The following is a 17,988-nucleotide window of genomic DNA, read 5'->3' on the forward strand; positions in this document are numbered from 1 at the left end:
GGGCCTTCCCCCCCCCCCCCCGCTCCCAGGGATTGAACCTATAGCCTAACACATGCTAGGTGTCAATTGTTCTACCACTGAGCCAAACCTCCAGCAGCAATTACAATGGCCACTTCTACTGCTTTCAAACTGCCTGTAAGAGGGACAGGGTCCAGGGATGGAAGGGTGGCTCAAATGGCATAGTGCCTGCTTGGCAATCAACCTGAGTTGAAAATTCAATACTGCAAATAAAAAGATGACCAGGATCTCTGTGCCATGTTGTATTTATTATTATTTTTGTAAACAATCTCTTTTCCTTCCATATAGCCTTTTGGGCATGAAGGTATGTGTAGTTTGTGGCTTTTGACTCAAGTTTCCTTACCTGACTGAGCATGTTAAGGCTATGAGCTCAGCCTTTGGGGTAAGACATGCTTGGAAGTAAAGGCCTTACTTCAAAAATCCTTTGGCGACTTACTACCACATATCCTATTTTTGTTAGTCATGGGGTTTGATCTTTGGGCCTGGGCACTGTCACTGAGTTCTTCAGCTCAAGGTGAATGCTCTACCACTTAAGCCATAGCACCACTTCCAGGTTTCAGGTGGTTAACTGGAGATAAGAGTCTCATGGACTTTCCTGCTTGGGCTGGCTTTGAACTGTGATCCTCAGATCTCAGCCTCCTGAGTAGCTAGGATTACAGGTGTCAACAACCAGCACCTGGCTCCACAAATCCTATTTCTTACCTCTATTTTTATATACCAGTAAACCAGTTTTCCACAGCATCAGCTCCTGAGTCAGGTTTGTTGGAACATACTTGTCTGTTGCTTCTAACATATGAATGATCTCATTATGGTTCTGATCAGGCATGACAGTAGCCGAGTTTAGGGCCTGATAAACCTTAAGTATAACCTCAGCAGAGTCCAGCAAACAAAGTAGCCTTCCACCTCTAAGACCCCTCCAGTGGTTGTCTCATAGCTTAGAAGCCTGTTCAGTAAGGAGGGCAGTGGCTGCCAGTCTAGAGGAAGTTTGGCCATTGGTGGGAGACGGAGTCTAGTAATTTTGAGAAATATGGCACAGACTTAGTGATGTCTCCCAGGGCAATCTCTTGCCTTTTGGCAGCATAGGTAAACACTATTTAAAAAAGAGATGGGGGCTGGGAAGGTGGCTCAATAGTAGAGTACTTGCCTTGCATGCATGAGGCCCTGGGTTTGATTCCTCAGCACCACATAAGCAGAAAAAGTTGGAAGTGGCGCTGTGGCTCAAGTGGTAGAGCACTAGCCTTGAGCTGAAGAGCTGAGGGACAGCGCCCAGGCCCAGTGTTCAGGCCCCACGACCGACAAACAAAAGAAAAACAGATGTTCAGAGCTGGGGATATTGTTAGTAATTCTTTAGTCTGTTTGTCTGTCTGTCTGTCAGTCTGTCTGTCTATCATTTTTGGTGCTGATACTGGGCATTGAACTTAGGGCCTTTTGCTATCATTTGGCTTCTTTCACTCAAGGCTGGCACTCTACCTACATTTCTGGATTTTCACTAGTTAATTTAAGATGCAAAAGTCTCAAGGATTTGTCTCCCTAAGCTGGCTTCCAACCTTGCCCCTTTGGTCTCAGTCTCCTTAGTAGTTAGGATAACCCATCAGTGCTCAGCTTCCCCATTTTTTTTTTTTGTGGGTCTTGGGATTACAGTGAGAAAAGGCTTACTACTTTTGTTCACAGTTCTAGAAGATGGCTCAGTGCTTGCTTGACTGGCCTCAATGTTCCATGTTATAGTGAATAGCACTTGATGGGAATGCAAAGTAGAGCAGAACTGTTCACCTCATCAGACAGGAACCAAAAAGGACAAAGTAGTGGGAGAAGTCCCATCATCCCTTCCAAGGGCACAGATCCACAGTGACCTCATCACCTCTTACAAATCCTACCTATCAAAGGATCCATGGTACCTCCCAATAGTGACATCCTAGGGATCAGGCCTCAATACAGACTTTTAGGGGCCATTCACCATCCAAACTGTAACAATATAAGATGTTACTGATAGCTTGGTACAATGGTGTACCCCTGAGAAGGCTAAAGCAGGAGGATGGCTTGAGCCCAGGAGTGAGTTTGTTTTTTTAAGTCAGTCGTGGGGCTTGAATTCTGGGCCTGGGTGCTGTCCCTGAGCTCTTTTTGCTCAAGGATAGCACTCTACCACTTTGAGCCACAGCTCCACTTCCAGTTTTTTAGTGGTTAATTGGAGTCACAAGAGTCTCATGGACTTTCCTGCTGGGGCTGGCTTTGAACCTTGATCTCAGATCTCAGCCTCCTGAGTAGCTAGAATTACAGGCATAAGTCACCAGCACACACTGAGTCTCAGAGTTTGAAGCCAGCTTGGGCAACACAGTGAGATCATCTCAGTGAAACAAAAACAGACCCTGAAAGCTAATAATGAAGTCTACATTTAGCCTCTGTATATTAGGTCCTATTAAATACCTATTAAATACTCCTGACCTATGACTCAACCCATCCTAGCAAACAGGTTCTTATAAAGTTTTGCTATTCAACCAAGAAAAACACAGACTACCAATAAGATCTTATCATTTTAATTGACTTTAATGATTATTGCTGATCTGCAAGGATTAATATTGCATTCATTAAAAATCATTCAATACAAAATGAACAGTTTCCTCCCAAGTTGCTTTCCATATACTCCCTCTGATGCCAGACTTTTTCCACAGTGTCCTTTGTTACATGGCTTGACAGAGACAGAGCCCTTACCTATTATTCCTATGGACACAGTAAGAGACATAGGATCAGAGGGCAGTTGGATCTAGGCCCCTTCTCTCCAGCAGAGCTGACCCCATGGATACAGTGTTGGCCAGGTTACCTCCCCAATGGATGTGGTGTTCTGATTGGCTGGTTAAGTGCCCTAGGAGAAAGGGCTTCAACTGTTAGCATCTACAGAGAAGCAAGCATGGCCACACTGGCAAGGAAAAGGGACTGGGTGGGGAGAAATGGGAGAGAAGGGAAAAAAGTTTTGGCAAGATTATCATCCCCTGCTAGGAAGCTGCAGGGTAAAAGCTTTCGGTTTTAATATTCCTGTTTTTAGCATTTGTTTCTCTGATCAGTGGAGAGAAGTTAAGAATGTCTATTATCTAGCACTAATGCATAGCCCGGCTTTGAAGGACTATAAGCTAGAACCAGTTGAGGATTTAAAATCCTGAATAATTATATACTTAAAGCTCATTTCACCATGCAGAAATGCTGGTAAGCAGGGTGCATGGCATGGATATACTCTCTGATCTTTGAGAAATCTCTGGGTATTCTTTCAGAAAATGAGTCAGGATATACTGGTTACTTTCTCCACAGCAAAATGTTAACATCTTGGTTCATCAACTTTTTGTGGATGTGTCAATCAAAAATGGTATCACTTCTATAAAACAAGCATCAGACAGCATCTATAGTCCCAGACACATTATACATTTTACTTTGGCCCAGTTTACCATTCTTCCTTCTATCCACACCTATCTCCCTTTAAATATTTTAGGTTGCAGAAGCACAGCTGACCAAAAATTTGCTCTTAAAGGACAAACTCTAAAGATAGAGCTCAGTGTGTTTATACTGAGTGATGGCTCAAGAAATTTGCCTTCAGCATAAGCTGTATGGGGCAGAGCAGAAACAATTTGCTTATGGCTCCAGTTCACTGATGCTATAAAAATGAAGAGCTAGAAACAGAGGGATTCATCAGAGTTTGAGATTACAGAGTAATCTCAACTCTCCACTCTTTGCTTCAAAAGTTGAAAAGAGAAATTGATAACTGACCACCTGAGCAGTTCCTCAGTGTTAACACTAAAATTTTCCTTAATTAAAAAACAAAACAAAACAACAGAAATAAATGCTAGGGGACAAAGTTCAACTTGATACAATGTAGTCTGTTAAGAAGTAGGAAAATGAGACAGTGGAGGGAGTGAAGGCAGGGTGGCACAGAGGCCTAGGAGGCTGCTGCATCTTCACAGGCAGTCCTCCGGGAGACATTTCTCTGAGCCCGACCCCTCACCTTCACACAGAACACAGGCCAGGAACTTCTAAGGGAAATTAACATGCACCATCTACATCTACCTGGCAGGTAGCTACCACTCCTGCTCCTCTGAAGAAGTGAAAGAGCACTGATTTCAGCAGCTAATAAGTGGGCTCTTTAAGGCAATTTAGACATTGCAAATTGTTCCACATCAAAGGTACCTTAGCATTTCCTATTAACAAGGTACCTCATCACGACTATAGGCCCCAGAAATGGTAGTGAAAGGATTACCTTTCTGGGCTGGAAGAGTAAAATCCTTGACTGACTTGGGGTCGGGGTAGGGGGGGACCCTGAACCTCAGGTTCAACTAAGGAACCTTGAAGCCAAGTTCCTTTGTGGTCTGCAAAACTTGGATACTGAGATGAAAAGAAAACAAAAACAAAAACAAAAAAATGACAATATAGAAAAAAATCAACAGGAAAGGAATAAAAAGAAAATAAAAGTTATCTTAAAAAATATTTCTTTTAGAGTTGTGTGGTTCATATGGACTGGTTGTTGGTAATATGGTCCGTTAGTATCTGTAAGGAAAAAGATGGACCAGTTAATATATGTTCCATGTGAGATATCCAAGAGAAGAAGCAGAAACAGATCACCTTTCACGGGTCCCTTCCTGGCCCAGGCAGGGGATTCCTGCAGGTGATCCCAGGCACCATTTGTCTCTCACTATGCCATTTCTGGCATTTCTTTCTAATATAAGTCAATGGTTTCAACCCTGACTATGCATTAGAATTGTCTGTGGAGCTTTCATAAGAGAAGTTTGCCAGAGCTTCATCCCAGACCAAGTACATCAGTCTTTAGGGTGAGACTCAAGCCCCACAAATTCAGAATATACTTACTTTTCTGCGTCTACAATTTCTTTACCTACCTCGTTAATCTGTTTGTTTTGTGGTGCTGGAATCAATCTAGAGATAGTTTCACACATGCATTGTAAGGACTCTTCATCATGGAACTCCACCCCCAGACCTTACCCTGTCTTCAATTTGAAGAATTCCTATTCTTTATAAAATCAGTTATAGCACCTGATCTTTACTGGAGGAAGCTGGCTGCTGGGTGCCACTGGCTCATGCCTGTAATCCTAGCTACTCCAGAAGCTGAGATCTGAGGATCATGGTTTGGAGTCAGTTAGGCAGACAAACCAAACCCCAAGAGATTTTTATCTCCAATTAATCAGCAAAAAAGCTGGAAATGGGCTATGGCTGAAATGGTAGAGAGCCAGACTTGAACCTAAGGGACACTACCCAGGTCCTGAGTTAAAGCCCACAGCACATACACCAGAAAGAGAAAAATGAAAGCTAGTTGGCTAAGCTGGTTACTTTTGTTTTGGCCAGTCCTGGGGCTTGAATTCAGGGCACTGTCCCTGAGTCTCTTTGTGCTCAAGGCTAGCACTCTACCACTTGAGCCACAGTGCCACTTCGGCCTTTTCTGTGTATGTGGTACTGAGGAATTGAACCGAGGGCTTCATGCATGCTAGGCAAGCATTCTACCACTAAGCCACATTCCCAGCCCTAGGCTGTTACTTCTATATTAAAGAACTCTTCATTGCTTTCCCCAAGTTACCTGTAATAATTAGGTTTGAATGGCCCATTTTTGTTGAGTCCCAGATATTTTGCTTGGTCGTCTGTCAGCTCTGTCAGGTGGGCATCAAAAGATGGCAGGTGCAAGCTGGCAACGTATTCATCTAGGAGGAAGTGGCAGGGGAGCAGACTCCTTGTCAAATATGCCTCTTAGGGCATGGCCTACCCTTATTTTCATGGGAAGCTTTCTGAGATAGAATAGAGATGAAATAACCTTGAAAGAATCCACAAGTTGAAATATGTGCTTATCTTAAAAGCCCTGTTTTTCTGGCAGAGAATTTTCTTTCAGTATCTCTAAAATTCCATCTAGTGTACTTCCATATCTTCTCTAGGAAAGGTTTGGCTTCATCTTAGCTGTTAACATTTGATTTACTGCTCCCATCCTCCTTACCACCTTTTTAGCTGGACTGAATCAAAATGGACTGTAGTAAGCTCAAAAAACTTTTGTGACACTAATGTTTACTTAGCATAAGATCCATAAAGGCTTCACACTTCAGGATCATAGATTTCTCACACAGGTGAATCTGACTTTAATGAGTATATTAATTTAAAAAGTCAATCTGAAGCAAGCCACTTTTTATTTTTTATTTTAATTTTTTTGTTTTTTTTAGCTTAAAGCAAGACATTTATTTGGGCTGGCCCCAGGAGATGGTAGGAGGGTACCACTGTGCAGAAAGGCTGAGGTCTAGCAATGGAACACACTGCATGAACAAAGCATGGCAGTCCTCAGGGGTGACAGAACCAATCTGCTAATCAAGACAGAGATGGGCATAAAAGGCCTGGGCTGTATCAGTTGCTCTGGAAAGTTTACTGACTTTCCAAAGGTTACTTTAGAAGAAGAGCATCATCTACCTTATAGCACTGTGCTAATAAGCACTGTTGCTCATTAGTTGTAGTTCTTGCTATACTTCTGTAATGTACAAATTATCATTCTCAGTTTACTGATCAAGTAACAGAGGCTTACTGATCTCCTGAGATCAACCTATTAGTACTCACAAGAAAAAGAATCAGAACCTGGACTCCGAATCTAGTATCCTTCAACCAATAGGGGTTCTACCACTTTTCACTCACCCATTTTCTTGGGAAGCAAGTATACATCCTGTTTGTATCGTCCTTCAGGTGCATTATAGAGTTCTATCAGTGCCAGAGCCTAGGGTGGGAAAAGAGGGCCAGAAGACAAAAACACTTCTTAGGGACATAAAAACAGAACTAGTTTTAACAAGAATTTAAGGTAAGTACTACAGTAACCTGCCAAATGACAATACCCATGATTCTGCCTAAGAGTTAGTTGGTGTTCTTGTCTACTAGTTGAACGAACTAAAGCTGGAACAATCTAAAGAACCATTATGCTAGAATACTGTATTTTCAACTGAATTTTGCCAAGTCAGAGACACAAACACTAGTAACTCCTTCCTATCTTGTTCCTTTATTTTTGATGAGCCAGGGTTTCACTATGTAACCCAGGCCCACCTTGAATTTAAGATCCTTCTACTTTAGACTGCTGATTGCTAGGATTACAGGCATGTACTACCAGACTTTTCATTAATGGGTTTTTTTTTTTTTTGGTTGGTCATGGTGCTGGAACTCAAAGCCTGGGCTCTGTCCCTGAGCTTTTTTGCTCAAGGCTAGCGCTCTACACTTTGAGCAACAACTCCACTTCTGGTTTTCTGGTGACTAACTGGAGGTAACTCTCACGAACTTCCCTACCTGGGCTAGCTTTCAACCTCAATCCTCAGATCTCAGCCTCCTGAATAGCTAGGATTATAGAGGAGCCACCAGTGTGTGGCTCACTAATGACTCTTTTCTATACTGGAAAAAGTCTAAATTTTAACCACACACACACACACACACACACACACACACACACACACACACACACACACACACGAACACAGCACTCTCATTAGAACTCTGATCTATATCCAGCTCTGCACATGTAGTGCAGAAAATGTGGGAATTCTGCCATGTACCTGTGTTGTAGCTGTGATGGACAGTACAAAGGTGGGAACTGTGGAGCAGCTCAAATTGAGCAGACGACCCTGGGAGGAAGAGAGAAAACCCTTTTCTCAGAGTCCAGTGGAAAAAAAGAGAAGCAAATTTAGCAAAAGACTGTACCCCTATATATGCTCAGTTGGACGAGGAAGTCAACAGGTTTTATCCCATTTTCTGCAAACCCACTAAGTATGAAAGGCTGAAAAGCATCCATGGTCAGGGAATTTTTCTGGACTGTTTCTCTTTTAGGGACTAGAGCATTTGAGAAATAAACCTCTGAATAGAGAAAGAATTCAGAGCAACTCAGGCTTAATATTTTCTTCTGCCTCTCCTTACTTTGTGGAACGCCCTCCCTGCCAGTCTCCTGCGTGTGTACCTCTGCCAGGAGGACAACGCGTTTGCCATCTGGCCAGATGACATGATCCACCTGGGAACGGACTCGCTCCCAGGTCAGTTCTGGAGTGCGGAGGCTGGTCTGAAAGGAAGAAGATACAGCTGACAATGGCTCTGAGGGAAGGCAGAGGAGAAAGACATAGCAACTACTGGAAGAAGCCTCACCACATCGATTTCCGTGTTGGAGTGGCCCATATTACACACAATGCAACTGTTTTTCATACGGTCCAAGTGCTCACGTGTGACTACATTCTTGTTTCCTAAAAGTAGAAATGGTAGAATGACAGATGAGATGCTGGGCAGCAAAGGCACTGATTGGTTTTCAGTTAGAATGTGGGAGAGACCTGGCATTAAAGAGCCTGCATACACTGTACACAGGAGTGCACAGTGGCTTTTTGGCTCCGTTACTTGGCTTAAAGATTGAAGCAATATAAAAGGGACTCTTTCCTTTGGAAGATACATTAAGGTTTTGATGCTCATTCTGGGGCTGGAACTTTAAACTGAGCACAGGTTTCACCTTTGGTGTCAGAAAAAGTCAGCCTGGTTACTTTTGAGGTTTCACCTTGGAGTAAACATTCCTCCCTGTGCACCAATGCTGATTCTTACCCGTGCAAGTTATTACGACATCGACTTGCCGAATGACTTCATTTAACTTCACCACCCTGAAGCCATCCATGCTGGAAGAAAAGGGGGAAAACACTGAGCAAAACAATGAGACAGTTCAGGGGTGAGGAAAAGGACAATGGCCTCAAACTTAAAACTTTACACACTGGTCTCATAATTAAACAACAAAATCCCCTTCCGGAATTAAAGCCAGTGCTATCCCCAGGAGGGTGAAGGTGGGGCAGGAGTAAGCGGAGTTAAACTAAACTGGCTGCCTTTAACCCCAGACTCCATCTAGGAAGAGAAAATGCCAACAAGTTCTAGGAAACCCCCAGGATTAGCATGAATAGAGCAATCTTAGTCTTCTCTTCCCTTGGAGATTTCTGCAAGAAATGATTAATAGACTCAATCATGAACTTTCAAAACAAACCTAACCGTGTTATCACTACTCTATCCTTACCAGGCCTGCAGAGCACAGATGGGGTCGATTTCTGTGATGTAGACAATTGCTCCGAGGGCCTTGAGAGCAGCACAGCAGCCCTTTCCTACCTGTAGAATATAAGAAAGGTCTGGTTGCCTTGTCCATTGAGGCATGTGCACTGGGGTAGGTGGGCTCTTTAGGAGACAAGAGTTAACTTCTGGATATCACTAGTTATCTAGTGAGCACTTGTGGGAAAACTCCAAATCGAAGCAGATAATAGACCTAGACCACATTGTGAACTTCAGTATGAGAGGCAATTAAGCGGTTTGGATAACTGTAACCATTAGAGAAACAAGACTGAGCAAGAGTGACTGGAACCACTAATTTCTTTCTCTCACTTTTTTTTTTTTTAAACAGTACTGGGATTTGTTAGAAATATCTCAGGATATTTTGATAGAAAAGATGTTTTTTTCTCACAGATTTGAACTTCGGGCCTTAGGCCCAGGAATCAGGTAACTGATTCTCCAGCCCTAAAACCTTTAATTTCTTATTGCAGAAAATGCTGGTAACTCATTTGCAATGTTATCTATGCAAGGACAGCCTACCATCCCAAGTTCTATGGATTATTGCTGAAGACAATACAGTCTCCTAAAACCTGTTTCAGTTTAGAGATGTTTGGCCACACCCTTTATTCCACCCAAAGTAACTTGTGGAGCTAAAATTCTACATTCATTTGAATTATATCTCATTAAAGATATAATGGGGGGAGGCTGATACAAGACAAACTGATCAACTCTGTCAACTGAACTTGTTCTATTTCTACTCATAGAGCTGAATGAAGAACGTTTTGCTTTAGTTTGAGAAACATTTGAAATCATATTGTGACTCTGGCAGCAGTTAACTCTACACTGAAAGCACAAGTCTCCTTCACCAACTATTTCTAGTAAGTCTATGTAAAGATAGAGACACTGAGGCCCAGCTATTTACCTCACCATAGCCACACACCACCACTTGTTTCCCACCAAACATCACATCTGTGGTCCTCTTCAGGCTGTGGAAACAGATAAGGGCTCAACTCAAACATTATTAGCTCAACATAGTCCCTTCCACACAAAATTATGAGTAGAGAAATACTCAAGAGAACTTCAATTGGAAGTTGATTAAGCTCAGTATGGAATGGGCCCTTATACGGGACTTTTTTGTATGTATGCTGGTCCCAAGGCTTGGACTCAAGGCCTAGGCTCTGTCCCTGAGCTTTTGTGCTCAAGGCTAACACTCTACTACTTGAGCCATAGCCCCACTTCAAACTTTTTGCTGGTTAACTCCAGATAAGAACCTCATAGATTTTCCTGTCTGGGCTGATTTCAAACTGAAATCCTCAGATCTCAGCCTCTTGAATAGCTAGAATTACAGGCATGAGCCACTTGTGCCCAGCTCTAATGAACTTTTAAAGGTAAAGGAAAACCAGGGGATAAAACTGCAGTGACAACACTGCAACCCAATCTAGTTGATTCCCTTTAAGTTTGAATGTATGTACATTTCAACCTACCCATCCAAAATGGATTCTCGGCAGCAGTACAAGTTATCAAACTTCTGTTTGGTAACAGAATCATTGACATTCATGGCAGGAACACAGAGCTTCCCAGCTTTGGAGAGCTGATAGAGCCTAAAGGAAGAAGAGGCCACAAAAACAAAAACACCAAGTTAGCTGCTAAAACATAATACAGGATAAAGATCTAATTATCTTCAAGTTCCACCTTGCCCTCCCCAGTCTTACTTACTGCCCAAGGCTATTAGTAAACATGATTTTGTCCTTGTCATTCTCCTGACTTTTCATTTTCTTCTCCCTCTGCCCTTTCATTTTTGAAGAAAAATAAAATCCTTTCAATGCAAGTAATTTACTTTCCTTCCACAAAGGGAATGTGTATCTTTAGGCCAGCATTTCTGCATCTTTTAAAAGCCCGTATCTTCTTCTGATAAACCAGGAAGACATCGATTCTAATATGGTTGGTTTCCTGTGTGTGCCATTGCAAGGAGGGCATTGTGCCACCAACTGAGAAACATATTTAGGTATTTTCAACAAGTTGAGAGGGTTTTGCCCAGTTTTACTTTTTGTAGTGTGTATAACATGTAGTGTGTACAGAACTTTTCCCCACATTTAAATATAAAATTGCAATACAATACAGTTTTTCGAGATACACTCACCCCCTACTTTCTGGCCCCCCAAACTAAGAATTACTCAGTGGAGCAAGTGGGGGAGAAATTCATGTGAACTAAAACCTGAAAATTCTTTCTTTTAGAGCCACCTTGATTTTTCAAAAGTAAAAACTCAGTTTTATCTAGTATAGACAACTCCCATTCAGTTACTACAAGTTTGAAACACAGCCCTAAAGCCTAGGAGAGACCAGAAAAATTGGCTGAGGCAAGGACACAAGGGCAGCTACTCCAGAATCTGTTACCTGTGAACACCAGTCACGCTCTCTTCCACAATGCCTCGGATCTTCTTAAACACGTTTGGATACTTCTTATAAACCCAGTGGGTTAAGTCTCCCCCATCATCCAGGATCTACAGAACAGCCAGAAGACTTCTATGGGCATTCAGGCTGCTAGAGCTAGGGGGAAACTTTGAGCCCACTTTCTGCACTAGTTAAGAGAGCCCTGTATGTTCTGGGAGCACTTCTGAGAGCTCCACAGAGAAAGTTTAGACAGTGGAAATACAGTAAAATCTGTTGGTGCAAAGTAGTTCAAAAGGATTCTTATGATGGAGAGTTATTTTTTTTTTTCTTTTCAAATTTCTTTTTTGTTGGACAGCCTCTCACTATCTACTTATGCTGGTCTCAAACTCCTGAAATCAACTGATCCTCCCACCTCAGCCTCCCAAGCTTTGTAAGTGCAGGCATGTGCCACCATGCCTGCTACAGTGAAGAGTGTTAGATTAATATTTAGCTTTGAGTCTTGAAATATATATCCCCTTTGAATACAAAAGGAGTGTTGGGACAGGAAGGAAAAGAGCCAAATATACTACTCTAAAGGACTGTATCATTTCCTTTTATTTCATTCTGCTGTGTTTGAGTCATGAGTTCAGCTAGACTTACCCTTTTTCTCCACCTTTCCATTCAGTACTCAGACCCATTCTTTTAATTTTTTTGGTGCTGAGAATTGAACCCAGGGCCTTGTGCATCTCATATCCATTTTGAATAGATTGTCATGCTCATAAACACTTTAGCAACAGTTAGTAAGACCAAACATCCAAAACATATTTAGGGAACCATGCTTTAAAGGAGGAAAAGAAATAAATCTATAGTCAAAAGTGTGGGATGGGCATGAGTTATTACCATGTTGGCCTGCCACCCATCCATGTTCACACATCGGTCAATACACCACCAGAAATCATCTTCTGATTCGCCCTTCCAAGCGAAGACTGCAACTCCTGTAGATCAAAATAAGTCAGTCAGTTCTTCCTTTGAGGAGTGTACTGTACCAGAATCAGTTTCTGAGATTCATGTGAAGAGACAAAGGCAAAAAAACTATCCCAAAGAGGGACAAACTTAGGAAGAGCAAAAACTCAGTCAAAATAATACTTTAATTCAAAGAATCATAAAATGTTACTGTGTTTAGGCCAATTTTATACTTGGGACTCCATCCTAAAGAGATAAAATCAAGTGGAAAACAATATAAAGTTGTTCTCTGGAGCATCATATATATTAGCAAACACCTTGAAATAATTTAAATGTTCAATGTTTGGAAAATATGAAGTAAAATCACAGGCTGTATGGGTATTAATAATGTGTCTGTTTTCAGTGATATGAAAAATTCTGAAAACAACAGGTTATAAAACTATGGGCATACTAAGTTTCATTCTATCAGTATAGACAGAAAAAGAAAAATTTTACCATGAAAGGGGTGAAATGGGATTATGGACTTGTTTTTGAAATCTTTAAATGTCTACGATAAACACTTATCAGATCAGAATAAGCAAGGCAAGAATATTATAAAGTTATTTTCTGAAGATCTTAGGAAAATGGGAAGTCCTCAAAGAAGCCTCATGGTGATTTTCTTCTAGACATTTCAACAATAAAAATTTTATGTTTAAAACTCACCAGTAACACAGACATTTTCAGTGTAATACCAAATAAGCTAATGATCTACCAATAAAAAAAAGGGCATTGCTTACTTGGATTTTTTTCTCTCAAAATGCTTAGACTTTTGGTGAAAAGAGACCATCTGAGCTCACACAGCTTAATAGTTATCTTCATCCATTTAACACAGCATTGGTCACTTCCTCATTATCCTTATTTTCAAAGATCATTTTTAATGATGAAATACTATTCTGCCACAGATTTTATTATCCATTTTCTTCCTGTTGATGTTTTTAATCATTGCACAAATTTTATAGTCCCTAGACATACATGATGTAATGATAATTTTGATACAGCAAAGTTATGTTTAAATAAGTAAGTTGAGGCAGAGCTGGTTTTAAAAAAAAAAGTTGAACTTACCAGCCTCAGCCAAAGCTGCAGCTACTTCATTCTGAGTTGAGTAGATATTGCAAGCAGACCAGCGGCACTGAGCCCCAAGGGCGCAAAGTGTCTCAATCAATACCTGTGTGGATGTGTAGGAAGACAGGGTGAGGAAGAGGAGGGCCATTCAGCAGTGGGGTGCAAACCTCGGTAGGAACACATTATCCATAACTGCAACAAGAGCTGCCATAGTGGGGAAGTTACACAGGGTGTAATCCAGCTGGGTGGCACACTGGTACTTAGCTATACCCAAAAGGCATGTTCCTAGAGGTCTATACATTTTTATCATGATCATATTTGAGTTCTTTCTAAGTTGGCTTGGCTAAAATGGGTGTACTAATACAAATGAAAATAAAATAACACATTATTATGTAACATAGATTCTATTTAATAGTTGACAGTTGGAGGGTGGCTCAATAGGGGAAGAAAAGCAAGTTAAAACAACAACAACAACAACTTGTCTCTTTCCTTTCTTAGAAGTCTTTTTATTTTCTTCCAGTAAACTCACCGCTGTCTGGGCCGTGATGTGTGTACAACCCACTATTTTAGCACCAGCCAAGGGCTTCTCCCCCTGTGCACGTTTCCTGAGTGAAATCAGAGCAGACATGTCTGTGGAAGAACAGAGGATCTGAGCCAGGTCTGCATTACCAATACCATATACTGCCCAGCCACAGCCACAGCCGGGCTGGGTCTGCTAAGGTATAGTTAGATGAGGCAAACAAACAAAAGACAAAAACACAACAAACTCAAAAACAAAAAAACACCAGGCATACATATTTCCCTGGTGACTTCTAGAAGCTTCAGTAAGGTAATGGTAGCAAGCTATCATGCAACCACTTGGCAGTTCCTTTTTCTTTTGCTGCTTCTACTTTACATAGGAAGAATGCAGTAAACTCTCAAAACTAGTCAAAATAGATGATGGGTTTCACCATCTATCCATTTGAGAGAACTAGTTATAGCACAAGCTAATGTAATTCCATACCTAATTACCACACCAGGAAGAATGTCTTTGCCTTCACTGGAAGCCACCTGCTTCTGTTTTCTCTGCTGTCTTACCTTATCCTGTAAATCTGCTTGGTTTCTCTACCCCTTTCCCAGAAAAGACCATGCCTTCAAGGTGCAAACAAAACAACAGTAAAGAGCTTCCTGGATAGAGAAACCAAGATTTAACTGCCAGTCAATTCTACTTTGCTCCAGCAGAGGGTGCTCTGGACCAAAGCAGACCCAAGGCTACCATATCCTTGGCTTAAACTCTCCCCCACATCAGCTGTTTCTGGGAAAACTAGGTCTTGGGGATTGGCAACTCCAGTAAGATCCCACATAACTAACTACTATGTAGTGATCGAGGACTTGCTGACTCTGCACTGTAGGTCTTTGAATGTGGTGTCATGAGGGAGGAAAACACATGCTGAGAGCAGGAAGAAGGGAAAACAAGAACAAATTCCTGGGGCTGAAGCTCCATGAAGAGAGAAGTGTTTATCCAAAAGTCCAGGCAACTGTCCTTCCCCAAACGACTTTCAAGTTAGCTTTCAAGCCTTAAATTGTCTCAGTCCTGATAAACAATAAGAGGGTTGCTTCTGGTCCTCTACCCGTTCTGTTTCTTTTACCTTGCTCTGCAATTTCAATCTCCCGGCGTCCAAATTCTGCCTGCTTGATGTTCTTCACACAGAAATTGCTGCTGCCCTTCGAGTTGGTTTGCTGCTTTTCTCGGGGGGAAACCTCATCATCAGAGCTATCTGTGTAGGATGCAGCTAGAGCCATAAAGAAAGAGGGATACAAAAACCTCAATGGTCCCAATTGTACAGAGTGCAACCCCCAAGGGACTGTCATTTAAGTCAAGCAAACACTAATTGGAGCTCCCTTTTACGTCACTCTCAGCTGAACCTACTCTTTCAGGTCTAAGCCAGAACGAACAGAACTGCTGTGCATCTCTCTCTGCTGCAGCTCTTTCGCTCATCCTAAGGATGCTCTGCACTAGTACCTATGATGAGGGGTCACAGATTCTAGTCCTGTAGTGATCCCATGTAACAGAGATATCTGGCTAGCAAAAAGAGAAGACTAACTTAGGGAGAAGTAATGCTATTTCTATAGAGCACTTGTTCTTATAACTCAAACATTTATCTGAATCACACAGAATGTTTGTTTAAACACAGATACCTAAGTGCCATGGCCAAAGTTTCTCATTTGATAAATCTCAGGAGGTACCCCTATACTGGTATTTCATCAAGTTCTCAGGTACTGCTGATGCTACTGGTCAGAGGATCTTGCTTGGAGAATCACCGACATAGATGAAAACAGTAAGAGATTCTCACAAGGGATTTTTGCACTAGGTTGTGCTCAGGAATAATGAGGGGAAAAAATGTAACACAAAAAGCAGGCAAATCTGGTTCTACTGCCAGTTGGTCAAGATAACCAACTTTAAATACTAGCTTTCCATAAATGCTAAATATAGCCTTCAGACAGATAGTCAAGAGGATCTACAGTCTTTACCTCTCAAATCATTCTTTCCTTTCTGAACTGAATGTTTCCCTTGTCACAGTTTCTACCAGTGCACCAATGCTCACTGATTTCTATTTATCACTTCACTTTTTAAAACGCTCCACTACATTTCTATATCACGACCATCAAGATATTTAAAAACTTTGTTAGTCATCCATTTCTTTTCCACTTATAACTCACTCCAATTAGTTATCCTTTTTTCTTGGCTATAATTAACCTGCTTGTCATCTAAATACCCTTTTTTTCCTCCTGTTATTCCAAAGCACTTTTTCACTTACGATGACTATTATAGTTACAATTGTTTCTTGGATACTTCTGCCCCCAGTGAATACATACACTAATTTCACTACTCAGTCTTCTATACCTACATTGTTCTTGTGTGCCTATCTTATCTACACTGGATTATCAGTGGTACAGGACAGAGATAAGTTTGGTTGGGTTTTTTTTTTTGGCAAATTATTTTATTTTACATTCTTTACACTGCAAACCAGGCAATGCAAACAATATTCTGGCAAGGGACAATGAAAGGCTTTGGATATGGATTTTTGTTGCCTTTAATAGCAATCTGGGACCTTAGCAAAGCCTCTTAATCCTTTGGCAATGATTCTTCAGTTGAACAATGATGGGGTTTATGTTAGATGCCCCCCAATGTTTCTTCTAGTGTTCCTCCTAAGACTCTATATCCTTTTCTAAGGTTATGGGCTAACGGTTCAATTGGAAAAAGATAAAAGAAAGCTGGAGTCAATTATAGTGGTTTGTATGCTTCACATTTCAGAGGTTAACAGGAGAGAAGTAGGTCAGAAAAAAAGGTATCCTACTAGTAAATAAAAGAAGCCAAAATAGTAACTTTATTGTTACAACTCAAGTAGACTTGGGAATAACAAAAAGAAAGCCAGGTGGCAAGGTTTATTTTATATTAGAAATTATGCTTTAAAGGGCACTTCTTTGTCAAAGCCAGTTCTGTCAACCAAAATTCCACTGATTCTGTCCCTCTGAAATGTCAGTGGATAAACATGGGAATAAGAATCTTCTAGCATTGGCCACAGATGCTACAGAGACAAGGTGAAAAAGAATCAAAATAACAAATGCTTCCCTAGCTATGTCTGGCTGGGGCCATTCTCATTCCTAACTGTGAATTAACAACCTCAGTAGGAAGAATTTTTAGATTCCAGGTAAGTGAAGAACACCAGGAAGAGATCAGAGGGGACATTACTGTTCGCACCTACCTGAACTGTAGCTGTCGGTGGAGGACTGTGAGATGGAGCGAGACAAAGATCTCCGGCCTGTCTTGGTAGGGAATTTTGTGAACTCTTGCATGTCATCAGCAAACTGGATTTGCTATTAAGAGAACGACAGTAAAATTAAAAACTTAAAATGGGAATTCTATGAAATATTTTATTAGTCTCATATACTGCCTTCCCTAAAAGCCAACATTACCAAGTGGTTCCAGTGAAGTCAGCAACTCTTCCATGAGAAATGAGAGAGGCCAGAGGCTGCTCTAACTGCTCTTCAGATGCTAACTACTGCCTCTTCTTATAACTTTAGCAAATCAATCTTTGCTTTTCCACCCAGCGCTATCAGAAAACAGATACCGCATAGTGCTTCTGTTCTCTCCCTTCTCCCAAATACACTCTTATTCTGAAGTTGGCAGTGGTTTTACTTCTTGAAAGAATCACGAAAAGATGTTTAGAAATGTTAATGCATATTAGGGTGCCAATACTCAGAGCCCAATCATTCTGCACTCATCAACCAATAAGGTATATGTAGAACCTCCTATACTCAGTTAAAATCTGAAGTCTAGAATGGATTGATGAATAAGAAATTTGAAAACAAGATACCACAGCAAATTCTAACTAATTAGGATGAATCTGAAGGAAGGAGGAAATAATGACTCAATAAACTCTATTAAAGAAGACTAGCTTGGGGCTGGGAAGGTGGCTCAGTGGTAGAGCACTTGCCTTG

General features: G+C 41.3%; 1 protein-coding gene across 2 annotated transcripts; it reads right to left on the reverse strand.

Moving 5' to 3' along the window:
• Positions 1–2,533: 2,533 nt before the first annotated feature.
• Ahcyl1 (adenosylhomocysteinase-like 1) lies at positions 2,534–17,363 on the reverse strand. Of its 2 annotated transcripts, XM_013031890.1 has the most exons (16): positions 17,253–17,363; positions 15,135–15,278; positions 14,036–14,136; positions 13,507–13,609; positions 12,343–12,437; positions 11,467–11,573; positions 10,557–10,673; positions 9,995–10,058; positions 9,047–9,135; positions 8,590–8,660; positions 8,149–8,243; positions 7,967–8,065; positions 7,569–7,637; positions 6,670–6,748; positions 5,582–5,702; positions 2,534–4,542 (listed from the first exon to the last, which is right to left on the reverse strand). In XM_013031890.1, exons 1-16 carry the CDS (start codon positions 17,341–17,343, stop codon positions 4,536–4,538), a joined length of 1,452 nt encoding a protein of 483 aa, XP_012887344.1. In that variant the 5' UTR covers positions 17,344–17,363; the 3' UTR covers positions 2,534–4,535. The 2 variants fall into 2 exon arrangements, with proteins under 2 accessions (XP_012887344.1, XP_012887345.1); XM_013031891.1 differs by lacking the exon at positions 2,534–4,542 and having other exon boundaries at positions 5,578–5,702.
• Positions 17,364–17,988: the final 625 nt, after the last annotated feature.

The sequence above is a fragment of the Dipodomys ordii genome, unplaced genomic scaffold, assembly GCF_000151885.1.
Source record: "Dipodomys ordii isolate 6190 unplaced genomic scaffold, Dord_2.0 Scaffold146, whole genome shotgun sequence".
In the NCBI taxonomy this organism is placed as follows: domain Eukaryota; kingdom Metazoa; phylum Chordata; class Mammalia; order Rodentia; family Heteromyidae; genus Dipodomys; species Dipodomys ordii.

Bases quoted from the DNA above. Each gene is read 5' to 3' on its own strand.
- Ahcyl1 (XM_013031890.1), bottom strand. From the start codon at position 17,343: ATGCAAGAGTTCACAAAATTCCCTACCAAGACAGGCCGGAGATCTTTG. The intron at 11,574-12,342 runs GTAATAACTCAT...GCTGTTCTGTAG, and splicing joins ATGGGTGGCAGGCCAACATG to ATCCTGGATGATGGGGGAGA. The intron at 8,244-8,589 runs GTAAGAATCAGC...TTCTACTTTTAG, and splicing joins TGTCGTAATAACTTGCACGG to GAAACAAGAATGTAGTCACA.